At 23.9% G+C, this 13919-nt stretch overlaps 4 protein-coding genes across 4 annotated transcripts; 1 reads left to right on the forward strand and 3 right to left on the reverse strand.

Annotated features, from left to right (window-relative positions):
* Window positions 1–36: 36 nt before the first annotated feature.
* Window positions 37–936, reverse strand: PmUG01_13020100 (syntaxin, Qa-SNARE family, putative; the record flags this gene model as incomplete). Its single annotated transcript, XM_029007171.1, has 1 exon — window positions 37–936. The coding sequence occupies one exon, from the start codon at window positions 934–936 to the stop codon at window positions 37–39; it is 900 nt and encodes a 299-aa protein (XP_028863587.1).
* Window positions 937–3863: 2927 nt separating this feature from the next.
* PmUG01_13020200 (zinc finger protein, putative) lies at window positions 3864–6611 on the reverse strand (the record flags this gene model as incomplete). The annotated part of the gene is made up of 1 exon (XM_029007172.1): window positions 3864–6611. The coding sequence occupies one exon, from the start codon at window positions 6609–6611 to the stop codon at window positions 3864–3866; it is 2748 nt and encodes a 915-aa protein (XP_028863588.1).
* Window positions 6612–10469: 3858 nt separating this feature from the next.
* PmUG01_13020300 (conserved Plasmodium protein, unknown function) lies at window positions 10470–11093 on the forward strand (the record flags this gene model as incomplete). Its single annotated transcript, XM_029007173.1, has 1 exon — window positions 10470–11093. The coding sequence occupies one exon, from the start codon at window positions 10470–10472 to the stop codon at window positions 11091–11093; it is 624 nt and encodes a 207-aa protein (XP_028863589.1).
* A 985-nt stretch (window positions 11094–12078) lies between these two features.
* On the reverse strand, window positions 12079–13593 carry PmUG01_13020400 (conserved Plasmodium protein, unknown function; the record flags this gene model as incomplete). The annotated part of the gene is made up of 1 exon (XM_029007174.1): window positions 12079–13593. One exon carries the CDS (start codon window positions 13591–13593, stop codon window positions 12079–12081), a length of 1515 nt encoding a protein of 504 aa, XP_028863590.1.
* Between the last annotated feature and the right edge of the window lie 326 nt (window positions 13594–13919).

Consider the following 13919-nt stretch of genomic DNA (forward strand, 5'->3'; position numbering starts at 1 on the left):
ATATATGTACCAACCCATACACATATTTGTCAAAAATTAGCCAAATATTGAAAAATGTAATAACTTAAAATAAATAAAATAAATAAATATTACTAACGTTATAGCGGCTAGACACCAAGTGAATTTCTGTTGCTTCACATTATGATATGTTTTCTTTAGTTCCTTTGCGCTATTAAAGGCATTTACATTAGTATCATATACATTATTATTCAAGATTTCAATATTTTCTTTTTGAGTAAAAACAAGATTAGCTAAATCCTTGAAAACTTCTTGTGCTTGTACCACTTGGCCTTGTATTTTTTTAATTCCCTCAAATCTTTCATTAGCTATTTCATGTTCAATTAAAAGATCATTTTCATTAAATTGATCTAATTCATAATCATATAAATTCGAAGATTCAATAAAATCATCATTATTTACATAACTTTTCTCTAAATTTAAAATAAAATTATCATTGGCAAAATCACTGGAAACAAATTTATTATTTTTCTTTTTATTTAAAGAAATGTTATTTATGTTATTATTATAATGCATCTCACCATTTTCAATATTTGGTAATTCATTAGCTGCTTTTTTTACATTCACAGATATATTTTCTAATTTATTTACTTCATTTTTAAAATGTATATTTAACTTTTCAAAAATATACTTTTTTTTTTGCTTTTCAAAAGGATTTTCAGCAAATTTTATTTCCCATTCACGAAATAAATTTTCTGTCTCGATTACTTTAACATAAATTTGTTGTATTTCTTCATGTAATGCTTCTATAATTCTTTTTGATATTAAATTGTTTTTTAAGTTTTCTAAATTTTCTTCTGCATATATCATATTTTTTTTAATAAGCAATATATTATCTTTAATTTTCTTTTCATTATTGTCTTCTTTTCCTTCCTCTACGTATGTAATCTTTGCCCTTTCATAATTCTTATATGACATTTTTTTCACACATTTATGGGCGTTCAAGAGGGTGTAAAATTGTGTAATAAAAAACAAAAAAAAAAATAAAAAAGAGAAATAGAGAAGTGATGTGAAGTTATAAAATGAGAAGAGAATCGATGAGATGGTAAAGCTGGAAAATGGGATGAAAAAAAAAAAAAAAAAATATAAAAATATTTTTATATATTTTTCATAAACCAAAGTATATGGTTAAAATGGGCATGCACGTGTACTAATTTATCTCGGACAGAAACATAATTCATATATTATTGACAAATGCCAAATAATACACAAAATGAAGAAAAAGGAACAAAAAAATTATTTGTCCTGTATTTTTTCAGCTGTATATCCATAAATACGTTATATGTACATGTATACATGTATACATAAATATATATATATACATAAATTCGTAAATATCTGCATAAATGGGTAAATAATGAAAAATTGAATGAACGAATATGTATATTTATATAATTGTGTATATGTATATATGTATATGGGTATATGTGTATATGGGTATATGTGTATATGGGTATATGTGTATATGGGTATATGTGTATATGGGTATATGTGTATATGGGTATATGTGTATATGGGTATATGTGTATATGGGTATATGTGTATATGGGTATATGTGTATATGTGTATATGTGTATATGGGTATATGTGTATTTGCGTATATGTGTATATGGGTATATGTGTATATGGGTATGTGTATATGGGTATATGTGTATTTGCGTATATGTTTTTATGGGTATATGTGTATATGGGTATATGTGTATATGGGTATATGGGTATATGTGTATATGGGTATATGGGTATATGGATATATGGGTATATGGGTATATGGGTATATGGGTATATGGGTATATGGGTATATGGGTATATGGGTATATGGGTATATGGGTATATGGGTATATGGGTATATGGGTATATGGGTATATGGGTATATGGGTATATGGGTATATGTGTATATATGTACATACAAATACACCAATTTAACTGAAGTTGAGAAAATAATTGCAGTTTTGCGTTTTCTTTTATTCTGCAAAAATGCATAAAAAATGTGAAGTAAAATATAAGTATGGAACGCAAATAAAATAAAAAAAGAAGGAAACAATTCCGTGCAGTACTGTACATACATATATGCGTATATGTATATATATTTATGTAAATATAAATTTATTTATACATGAAAAATTTATACGCTGGTAAAAAACGCTAACACATGTTAACGAAAAAAAAAAAGAATATATGCAAATTTTATTGTAATCAGAAAACAATTTCATTTCTACATTTGAATTATTTTCTATAAGCACAAAATTTTAAAAAAAACTTAAAACATACAATTTATTTTAAAGGTAAAAATAAAAATAAAATTTTTAAAATAAAACAAAACCAATAAAAATATGTATAACCCGTCCCATAAAAAAGCTATTAAATGAAAAAGCAATTACGCTAACCCAAAATCACCTAATGCAAAAAAATTATTTATATATTCGTTAAAAATGTCAAATTATTAAAAAAACACTGAAAATAATTCTAAAATAGGCGGACTGTACATTTATGCGCAAATGTACATTTATTTGTATATATACGGCCAAACCATATACTCACTCGTAAAATATATATAACTGGTATTTTTTTTAATTTATTTTTTTTTTTAACATAGTAGCACGCAATCCAACACGTCCTTTTTGTCAACATTAACGATTTTTTGCGATATATTAAATCTCAATATTTCGAAACAGAAAATCTTAAACACTTCTTATAGATAAGAAGAAATGTATACCATTTTATATATACACCATATAAAAGGATTTAAAGCTTCTTTATGTAGTAAAATTAAAAACTTAAAAAATTTTGTTTCCTTTTTTGTAATATGCAGAATTTGGTTAGTAAATGTTCTACGTTAATGGATAAAATAAAAAAAAATATAATAAGTATGTTAATGATAATCATAATAATGATAATAATTATTATTGTTATAATAACAATCTTAATGGTATTGACAGTTTTAACAGTAATAACAATCATGCTTTTATTTGTACTTTCATTTAAAAAAAAAGGGGAAATAACTGTTATGTGCATAAATGAAATACTGCCAACTTTTCGGTATTTAGAATACATATGTTAAAACAAATTTAATAATAAAAATGTTTATACAGTTTTACTTATCATTTTGCTGTATGTAGTAAGTCCCATTAAAGAAAAACTTCTTTTAAATAGTTTAAGACAAACAAAAACAATATGATATTTTTTGTTAAACAAAAAAATAAAAAAATAAAATGATATAAAATTAAATTAAATGAAATAAGATGATATAACTTGAGGCAAAAATAAACGTAATGGGTATAGTGCAAAAAAATAAAATCGGATGAAGTAATATTTTTAATTGCGCGTTATAGTGTTTTTTTTTTTTTTTTTAAAAAAAAAAAAAAAATGAAAAAAAACATTAGCGTTTTTATAATTGCAGCCAAATGGAATTTTGTTCAAAATATTTTTATTACATTGACAAAATTATCAATAATAATAAAGATAAATTTTTTTCTTGAAGTGTTATAAAGACAACGTAGAAAGACAAAAAAAAAAAAAAAAATAAATAAACAAAAATAAAAAAAGTAAATAAATAAGGAAAAACAACAATAATAGTATGATCTATTTTCTATTAAAATGTAAAGAGTTTACTGTAGAGCAACATCACAAAAGAATTCTATTTTCATGGCAGTGTTAGATACAAGATAATAGCATTATAAAAAAAAGTAGAGAATTATACATAAAGAAAGCTATAGTAAAATATATTAATGAATAACTAGGTTGTTTATTTTTTCTACTTTAATTCTTTCCTTAATAAAATTATTTCATAATATATTTATTTATATATATGTATTATGTGCATACACATGTTCTCTATTTTTATGCCCTCAATTTAAGCTACTTAAATTAACAGATTTAGAAATATTAAAAAAATCATTATTCTTCTGATTTTTTGCCCAATCATGTGACATAAAAGGATATGCAAACTCGTTAAAGTTCGCGTTGTTACTCCAAATATTCTGATTATTATTGTTTTCTTTTTTATATTTTGAAAAAACATTATTTAAGGTATGGTAATTATCATCATTGATACGCACATTGAAATTCTTGTTGTTACCGTTATTCTCATTATCCTTACCAATGTTGTAATAATTCTTAATAGTGCTATTATTGTTATTATTACTATTACTACCACTAAAGCTGCCGCTGTTATCACTAATGTTACTATTACTATTCTTAAGAAGAGTATAGTTAGTAACGTTGGGAATATGTGTATTATAAGCGGTTGTGTGCAAATGATCATTTAACAATATACTTTTTTTAGGTAAATAATTGTCATTTAAGTGCTTAACAAATTTGCTACTTTTTTTACTTGAGTAATTGTAGTTCTCATTATTTTGTAATTCCGTAGAAATTAAATTTCTTATTTTTTTTAAAATATCCGATTTCTCATTAGAAAATAATAACAGCTTATCTAGGTTCATACTACTGTTACTTAATTCTGTATTTTCCCTTAAATTTAATTTTGCATTCTTTTCTCTCACACCACTTGGTGTATTGTTCTGTGTTAAATTTAAATTGTTAAAAAAATTATTATTGCTACTGTCACTAAAAATACTCTTGTTATCACTAACACTAAAGGAGCTCTTGTTATCAAGGTCACTGAAAATACTCTTGTTGTCACTGCTACTAAAATCCATCTTGTTATCACTTCCACTAAAAGCGCTCTTGTTATCACTTCCACTAAAAGCGCTCTTGTTATCACTTCCACTAAAAGCGCTCTTGTTATCAATTCCATTAAAAGCGTACTTGTTATTATTACCCATAAAAATGCTCTTGTTATCGCTTCCACTCAAATTGCTCCTGTTATCACTTCCTCCAAAATTAATCTTGCTACTGCTATTTCTAAAATTGTCATTGGCACTAACATAGTTGCTAATATCACCAGTCCTGTTGTCTATCCATGGATCTTCTGTTATTCTTTTTTTTAACTCCTCTTGTTTTATTTGCTGTACTGGTATCAACCTTTGCTGCATATTTCGAACTCCCTGACTTGACAAATCATTAGGAGGACAAGTAAATGGCCTAAAAATTCTTTTAGAATAAAATTCTTCTACTTCGTTTCCTTTACTATTGCTACTGCAAGGCAAAACATTAGATTTTTCATAAGAAAAGTTTTCACTATAATAGTTTTTTTTTCTCATCTTTTTTTCTTCCTGTTCATTATTCATTAAGTTTTGTTCAAAAGTTTTCTCTAATAGTTGATCTGCTTCTATTTGATTAATTGGATGTTTTTTATTATCTGCAATACTGAATGAACTAAAACTGGGGTATATATTTTTTAACGTTTCAAATGATTTCATGTTGCACAATAAATTTTCGTATTCGTTACTAATAAATTCATTATTATTCTTAACTGAAAATATATCCTTACATACACTTGAGTTATTTGTATCCTTTACATTTGGAAACGAACAGACATTCTGTGAAATCAAGATATCATCTATTGTTTTAATTATACTATTTAAATTGTCGTCTATTTTAGTTGTATCATCAAAATGAGGTATACTATTATTTGTATTTTTCTTTTCATTAGTAAATAAATAATTATCATTTGGTTCTTCTGGAAACAAATATTGTGTTATATCCTCCTCATTCTCTTTACAACTACTAGTTTCTGGAAATGTATTGCACCCAAATTTTGTTTTGCTATTTTCTTTCTTTATTTTCTCTATCTCATCTTGTTCCATCTTTATGTGTGTTTTATCTTTTCTAATGGACTTTTTTAAAAGGTTATTTTCATTGAGTAAATATTTAATAACTTTTGTATATTTATCGTTATTCTCTATAAAAGTAGACAAAGCCATATTCTCAATTTTGTCAACAACATCTTTAATAGAATTCGAATTATTCTTATCACCAAATGTAAAATAATTTTCTGTGATATCACTGTCTTCATTTTCATTTGTCTCTTCCATAAATTCACTAGTAGACTCAGATATATCTAATTTACTTTTCCTCTTTGTTTTTTCAGTATTCACATTATCATTATTTAACATTAAAAACTCTCTACTTTTTTCATAAGACGAAGAAACATTTGTAGTTTCCAACGAGCAGTTTATAGAATAATCACACATATTAAAAGAACATGTAGAAGCTGTTCCTTGTTTTAAATCGGAAATATTTTTTTTACTTTTATTTTTACTCTTCTTGTTATATTTCGTACTTTCGAATATATCCATATCTTCACTTGTTTTTATATCTTCTACACCATGTGCAAATCGACACTTATTCCCATTAAAGCATTTCCCCTTTCCCCAAAAACTGCAAATTGTGGATTTGTAAGTAGCCAAATGAACACTAGGTTTTAGTGTGTCAATATCATGAGCAAATTTACAGTTTACATCTCGGCAAGGCATTTTTTTTTTTATATAGTCACACAATTTGGTATTTCTTAAATCTGGCATTGGTTTCAATTCATCAATACTATGTGCATAATGGCAATTCGATTCATTTAGACAATAATTTTTATTTTTTTGAAAAGGGCACATTTTCGTTTTGAAGAATTGTTTCTTTATAAGTGATAACGTTTCTGATTGTGTTGGGGACATGCTCTTCTGATTTTTGTCATTCATTTTGTATACACAACATACACACGCACTTACACAAAAAGAAAAAAAAAAAAGATTTCAAATATTTTATGAACAGTTCAGATTATTCCAGGAATTGTAGAAAAAAAAAAAAAAAAGTTTAGCTATTTATAATAAAAAAATAAATTATTAAATAACATAATTGCTCCACTACAAAATTACATATTATAGAATTAAAGTTGACATGGTAAAAAAAATAACAGTTAACATCATAAAAAAAAAAGGTCATATCCATAAATGGTTATATGTATGTGTACGAATACATGAATATTCATATGTGCACACATACATGTGATTACACGTATTCATGCATATATATATATGTACATAGGGGTACATATCTTATTTATAAAATTAGCTGAACTTCATTTGCTCACTATTCTGCTCTTAGAAAATAAAAACTGTTTCGTATATTATATAAAATTATGTAGAAAGTTAAATGTTAATAAGAAAATAATTTAATGCATCGTTTCTTAACAAGAGTGATTAATTGTTCGATAAAGATACGAAAAAAGAGGAGAAAAAAAAAAAAAAAAAAAAAAAAAAAGGACAGAACAAAAAGAAAGAAAAGTAGGAAAAAAATTTAAACAAATAATTAAATAACAAAGGGAATTTAATAAAATTATTATGCATATAAAACAAAATTAGCTGATTGTCATTTAATTTGAGTATAACAAAAAAAAAAAAAAAAAAAAAAAAAAAAAAAAATAGATTATTCATAATATAAAAACAAAATAATTACACTAACTCATTGATGATTCATAGAATATTACATAAATGTGCAATTCTTAAATTTATAAATGTACTACCATGGACAAATATGTATCTATATAAATATAATTCTTTATCTTTTAGTGTTAGTATGAATATATGCACACATGTATCAAAATACAACAGTATAAGTAAAAATATAAATTTGAGGAATAAAGAACACCGGACATACATGTAGACAATTACCAATGAGTCATAAAATGCGTATAAAGTATATCTACAAACGTGTATGTGCTATTTATAACTGTAAAAAAAAGTTAACAAAATAAAAAATGTATCAAGCGAAATAAAGTGTTATAAAATATAACCAATTAGCTAGCAACAACAACAAAAAAAAGAAAAAAAGAAAAAAATTTTCAATAGTGTAGTTTTACAAGAAGTATGCGTAAATAACTATTCAACATAAGAATCCTTTTTATATATTACATATCTGTATATAAACGTTCTTTTTTTTTTTTTTCCGTGTGAATATTTTAAATAAATAAGTTCACTTTATTTTAAAAAAAAAATTATTCATTAGCTCCTTTTCTTCTCTCAATTATTATAAGGATGCATATTTTTACAACATACTTTCACTTTTTTTTTTTTTTTTTTTTTGAGTTATTTAAATTTATTTTTTTTATATATATACACTAGAACATACACACATATACACACATAAACATATGTATATATATGCATATATATAAATTGCGAGAAAAAAAAAATTGCGTCTGCTTAAATGTCATTAATGTTTCTGTACCAAAAAAAGATGAAAAAAAGAAAAATGAAATAAAATTACCTTTTATTAACGATAAAAAAAAAAAAAAAAAATGAGGCTCATATTTATATACAGATGTATAATTTAATTATTTAGGAAAAAATAAACTAAAAAAAATATATATTTCACGAAAAAGTTTTATAGAAAACAAGCATAAAATAAAATGTGCAATGTAGGCTTAAATACTGGACAATTCTTCTATATTTAGTTGCTTAGATATCCGTGGTTTTTGCATTTAGTTATTTATTCTTTCCAACGTTACTACACTTATTTGCTAAAGTGAACACTTATATATACTTAATCACTTATACGTGCCATTTCTTTTCTTTTTTTCATATATATTTTTGCATAGTAATTTTTAGGTGTTCATTTATACGTAAATGATATAAGGAAGGAAAATATTTCACTCTACATTATTTTTCTTTTTGTTCTTTCATGTTGTAAGAAGCTTTAGTTTCCATGATAATTTATGTAATATCAGATAGAAAGATGACTTTTGAAATTGTTTGTCTTTTTATAAGGTGCGCACGTACAGTGGGAGTAGAAAAAATATACACATGGTATATATATATATATGCATATACGTGGATTGATTCATTTTAATATGTATCTTAAGTATATAAGCATAAAAAAGAAAATTAATGTAGACCTATATAAATTGAGAATTCTTATTACGTCCTGCTTTTGTTTTGTTGTTGTTGTTTTAACCATGGATTATTCTTAATATAAAAGCCTTAAAAAGAAAAAGAAATAGTTCTTATAAGTGTTTATATATATATATATATATACATGCATATACCTATACATTTCCTGAACTCTTTTGACTTCTATTTTTTTTTTTCATTTTATGTGTGTACTTACAATATTTTAATAATTGCTTTTTTGGAAGTGCATGAATTCTATGATATATACAGAAAACCAAATTAAGAAAAAAAAAAAATAAAAAAAAAATAAAAAAAAAATAAATTGATATATATATTTATATATCAAAATGTTTTAATGAAACAACAACAATATATGCATGAGTAGTTCTACAATAAATTTATCTTCTCATTACTTAGCAACTCTGAGTTGTCAGTAATGCATATTTCTTTTAGAAAAATAATCATACTATAAACATAGTTTTTTCTACTTTTCAACCTGTTTTCTTTTATATTATTAGTATTTTTAGAACGTCTACTACGAATTATATTATGGCATCAATTCAAACTTTTAAATTAATGAACATAAGCCCAATTAGCAGAATATTATTTAAGGCTGAAATAATATTAATTATTTTTCAAAAACATGATCTTGTTCTATGTATCATAGAAATTTCAGGAAACGTCATGATATAACTATTAAAAAATGATTTTAATATTTACACGCATATATTATGTGTATGTATTATATATAACAGAATAATGTACCTTTTTTTTTTTTTTTTTTTTTTTTTTACAATAACAGTTTATGATTGTACAATAACTACTTATAAACAATGGCAAAAAAATAAAAAAAAATTCTTTTATCTACTAACGTAAAAAGAAATAGAAATTAAAAGGGATAGATTAAATTTAAAAGTGGAACTAACGTAAAGAGAGAATAAGAATCCTCTTTAAATTTGCTACTTTTTATTTGATGTTCCTCTACATGTTGTTTATTCACGAACACTCCAAATTTATATTATATATAATTACAGAATAAACAACTGACATATTTGAGCAAGTAAAGAACTTTTTAAAAGAAAAAAAAAAAACTAAAATTTTTTTCATATTTTATTTCCCATTTATATTAAAGGTAATATAAATTTAAATTTGTTAAATGTATATTACACTTAACAAATATGTTATAAAGTGCAATCATATTTGCCGAATAATGAAATTTAACATCAATAAGAAATTATTACAAAGATAGTAAGTGGTCCTAACAACTTCAAAAAAAGGTAATAAAAAAAAAAAAAAAATTCATTTAATAAACGCTTATTTTTAAATCCTAAGACGACTTATACTTAAGCTTTTAAGCAGAATTATTATCATTTTTATTTAATGAATAAAAAATTTAAAAACTGGAAAAGTTTTCCCAATTAACAGTAATTATGTACATTTTTTATTACATGCAAAGAATTGTGATAATAAATAAAACGTATTTATAGATAGGATCTAAAATATTATCTTAAAAGTTTCGTATACGAACAGGTGCATATATATACATGTATACGTGGACTTTATTATAGTACCACACGGAGCGAATTTAAGGACCCTTTCATTAATTTGTTCATACTTTTAAGAGAATAGCAAAAGATAAATTAAGAAAGTAATAAATCGAACAAAGGGATGAAAAGCGAAAATTCAAACAAATATGATACGTTGAAAAATATGGAAGTGGATTCTGAAACTATAAATTCTTCAAAACATTACCATCAAAATGGAATAGAAGAACAAAAGACATTATATAGTGGTGAATGTATTTTAATAAATAATCTTACAAGAGATATAAATGAAAATAAAATTAGTGAAAGTTTGAATGAAGTAAAAAACGAGGAGCTGATTGACAAAAAAAACTTCCATTGCATTTCAAGTAATATTAGCTCTATTCCTACAGTAATAAAAAAAAATGTTAATATCAGTCACATGGAAGGAGAAATGTCATATATTTACACATTAGTTTCGTTTAATAATTATAATATTTTTTTCATTACACATAATGGGAAATTTGCCTCATGGGTATATTCATACAATGTTACATTACCTTTTTCAGTAGAACAAGAAACTGAAATAATTTTTGGTGAAAGGAATTACCCTTATTTAGAAATGTTTTGTTCGAAATTTATGAAAGACCATGCTCCTTTATTGAAGTACAAACCTATTATGTTTGCAATATCTCTTTATAAAATGTGTTTTCATGACACAAAAATTTTGACGCAAATATTTGCCAGCCTGAGCAATATGATAAAATAGCATATGTAATGTGCCTATATATACAAATATATAGATGTTTGTTCATGCATATATATTACAAAAAAGAAGGCACAAAAAGATCACACATAAATATGCATATTTTTATTTCTCTTATTAATTTGTCCAATTTGAAACAGGAATATACTCTTGTTTCGTTCTTAACGTTTTTATATATTTTTTAAAAATTTTTTATTAAGTAAAATATATTGTCTTAAAAAAATTTGTAATAGCTATTTTGTTCAGAAATTTTTTTATATATTTTTAAAATGGAAAAATTCTTTTTATTTTTTTTTTTTTTTTCATTTCTCATATATTTACGTATATATGTGAACTCAAATATATTATATGAATATAAATTAATTCTCGAACAATTGATAATTCATGCAACCATATTTCCAAAATTAAATGCTTTTACAAACTCTGTTTATATTTCAAATATCGTATATATTTAAAAAAAAAAAAAAAAAAAAAAAAAAAACATGACCAAGCAATAATTTTTTTTTTTTAGGTGGGCTACAATACAATATGATGCTTTTGTTTTAATATTAATTTGGGTAAACCTGTATGATGTGCCAATTTTCCAAGAAAAAAAAAAAAAAAAAAAATTTGAAAGAGCTACAAAATGTTAATGTTCAATTCATTTTTTTTTTATATATAAGCGAAAATTCTTTTACAGAAACTACTTTTTTCATTCGTTCATCTCACATTTTGATAAAACGAATTATTTATATTCAAAAAGGATACATATGTTCTTCAAATGGGTCTATTTTTCCTTTAAATGGATCTGTTTTTCCTTTCAAAAGGGTGAATTTTTAGCTGAATTGTTTTCGGTTTATTAATTTCCTTCGTTTAAACTTTTGTGTATTTTATATTATAATATGCTGAAATTTTGTACGAATTTGAAATGGCATTTTTTAAATAATTTCACGTGTTCATAAATCCAGAGGTACATATATACATGTACACACCAATCTTTGATTAGATATTATTCCTTTGAGCAATAATTTTTCTTTTTACAATTTTTAAAGGATGATGAATTTGTATAGGATGTATTACCAAAATGGTTAGAATTTTGCTTTTCTTTTGTTGATTTATTTTGGTTACTCATAAAAAAACAAAAAAATAGTGCATATCCTACTAATTTAAGTTTTTTAAGTAAATTAATAAATAAGCTTTTCTTACGCGAACTTTTACTTTTACAAATGCTATTTTTTCTTTCGTAGGTTCTATTTTTTCTAGGCCTAAACATAATTAAATTATTTAAAAAGTTTCTATATTTTCTATTTTCTATTTTCGTATAACTATCAATATGATCAATTTTGTTATGATGTCTTAACTTCTTAAAAAGAAAGGAGTTAGGACTGAATTTTCGATTTTTGTAATTTATTTGATTGTATCTTTTAAAGGGGAAAAAATTATTATTATGAGATTTCTTTTTGAATTTTTCCTTTAAATATAACTTATTAGTGAGATATGCCGTTCTCCCATAATGACCATATTCTGGTGTATATTTTTTTATATAGTATAATTCGCTTTTCGTTTTGTTAACTATATTTAAGCAGTTAATATACCTATCAGGTGATACATATATCGGGTTATAATGCAACCCAGTATTGTAATCATTACTGATATTATCATAACTATGGGAAGTATTATTATAACTGCAAAAAGCATCATTGCAATTATTGGTAATATTAGGGTGATGAGTTTTAGAATTAGTAATATATACTAACGGATTGAAATTCATTACATTTTTGTGTTTAGGGACCATGTTTTTACTATCTTTTGTATATGCATTGTTAGACATGAACATGAGTGTGTTGCATTTACATTTACATCGACTTACATCATCATTTAATTTGTTTTGTTGCACACCTTGTTTTGAATTAAGTACTACGTTTTTCTCATGAGATTTTGATATTATTTTAATATCTTTACAATTTAAATTAATGTCATTTTTGTGAATAATCAAGTTAGAGTCAAATATTTTTTGCGAATCAGAAGAAACAATCGATGTTCCATTCCTTGTAGCATTACTCTGTGTGAAATAATAATAATTTGTTTCATACATATCTTCAATAGTTTCATTTGAAGACACTACAGTTTCTGTGCTTGACATAATATTGTAATGTTCAATATGGTTATACCTTTCAACAAGTTCGCTCTCGTTAATATTTTGTTTCTTTAATGATTTACTTTTTGTCTGAGATATTGTTTCATATAAATTGTCTCGGTTATCGTTCTCTTCATTATCTTTTATTTCCTTTACATAAAAAGTGGTATTATTTTGTATTTGGTACTTTTTATTCTCTACTTCTTTTGTGTTTTCATCTTCCCTTTTTATTAATTCTATACAGTTTTCTAATTCATTCTCTCTTCTCATTTTTTCTACATTTATACTTTTGTAATTTGTTCCATTTTTTCCGATAAAAACATTTTTGACAAGGAGATTATTTGCATGTTCTTTCTCATCTTCTTTTTCTTTTTGTTGTTGGCTCATTTTTACTACTCATATTTTGTTTTTCTTCCTTAGAATTTATTATGCTTTTACTTTTCTCAATAATTTAATGCTTCCTTCTTCTCTTTTATTTTTGTTATATTATTATGCTTTTTTTTTTTTTTTTTTTTTTATAATTCATGAGGTTCTCATTAGAATGATTCACCACAATGTTTATACTTCTCTTTGCCTTTGGATAAAAATAAAATAATATAATACTTTATTTGGTAGCTTATGTGATTAACATTTTTTTTCTTTTTTTTTTTCTTAATAGTGATTACTTTATAATAAAAATGTAGAGCTTGAAAAAGTAAAGAATTAAATCGTTT

This window comes from Plasmodium malariae (assembly GCF_900090045.1).
Source record: "Plasmodium malariae genome assembly, chromosome: 13".
NCBI classification, from domain to species: Eukaryota; Apicomplexa; class Aconoidasida; order Haemosporida; family Plasmodiidae; genus Plasmodium; species Plasmodium malariae.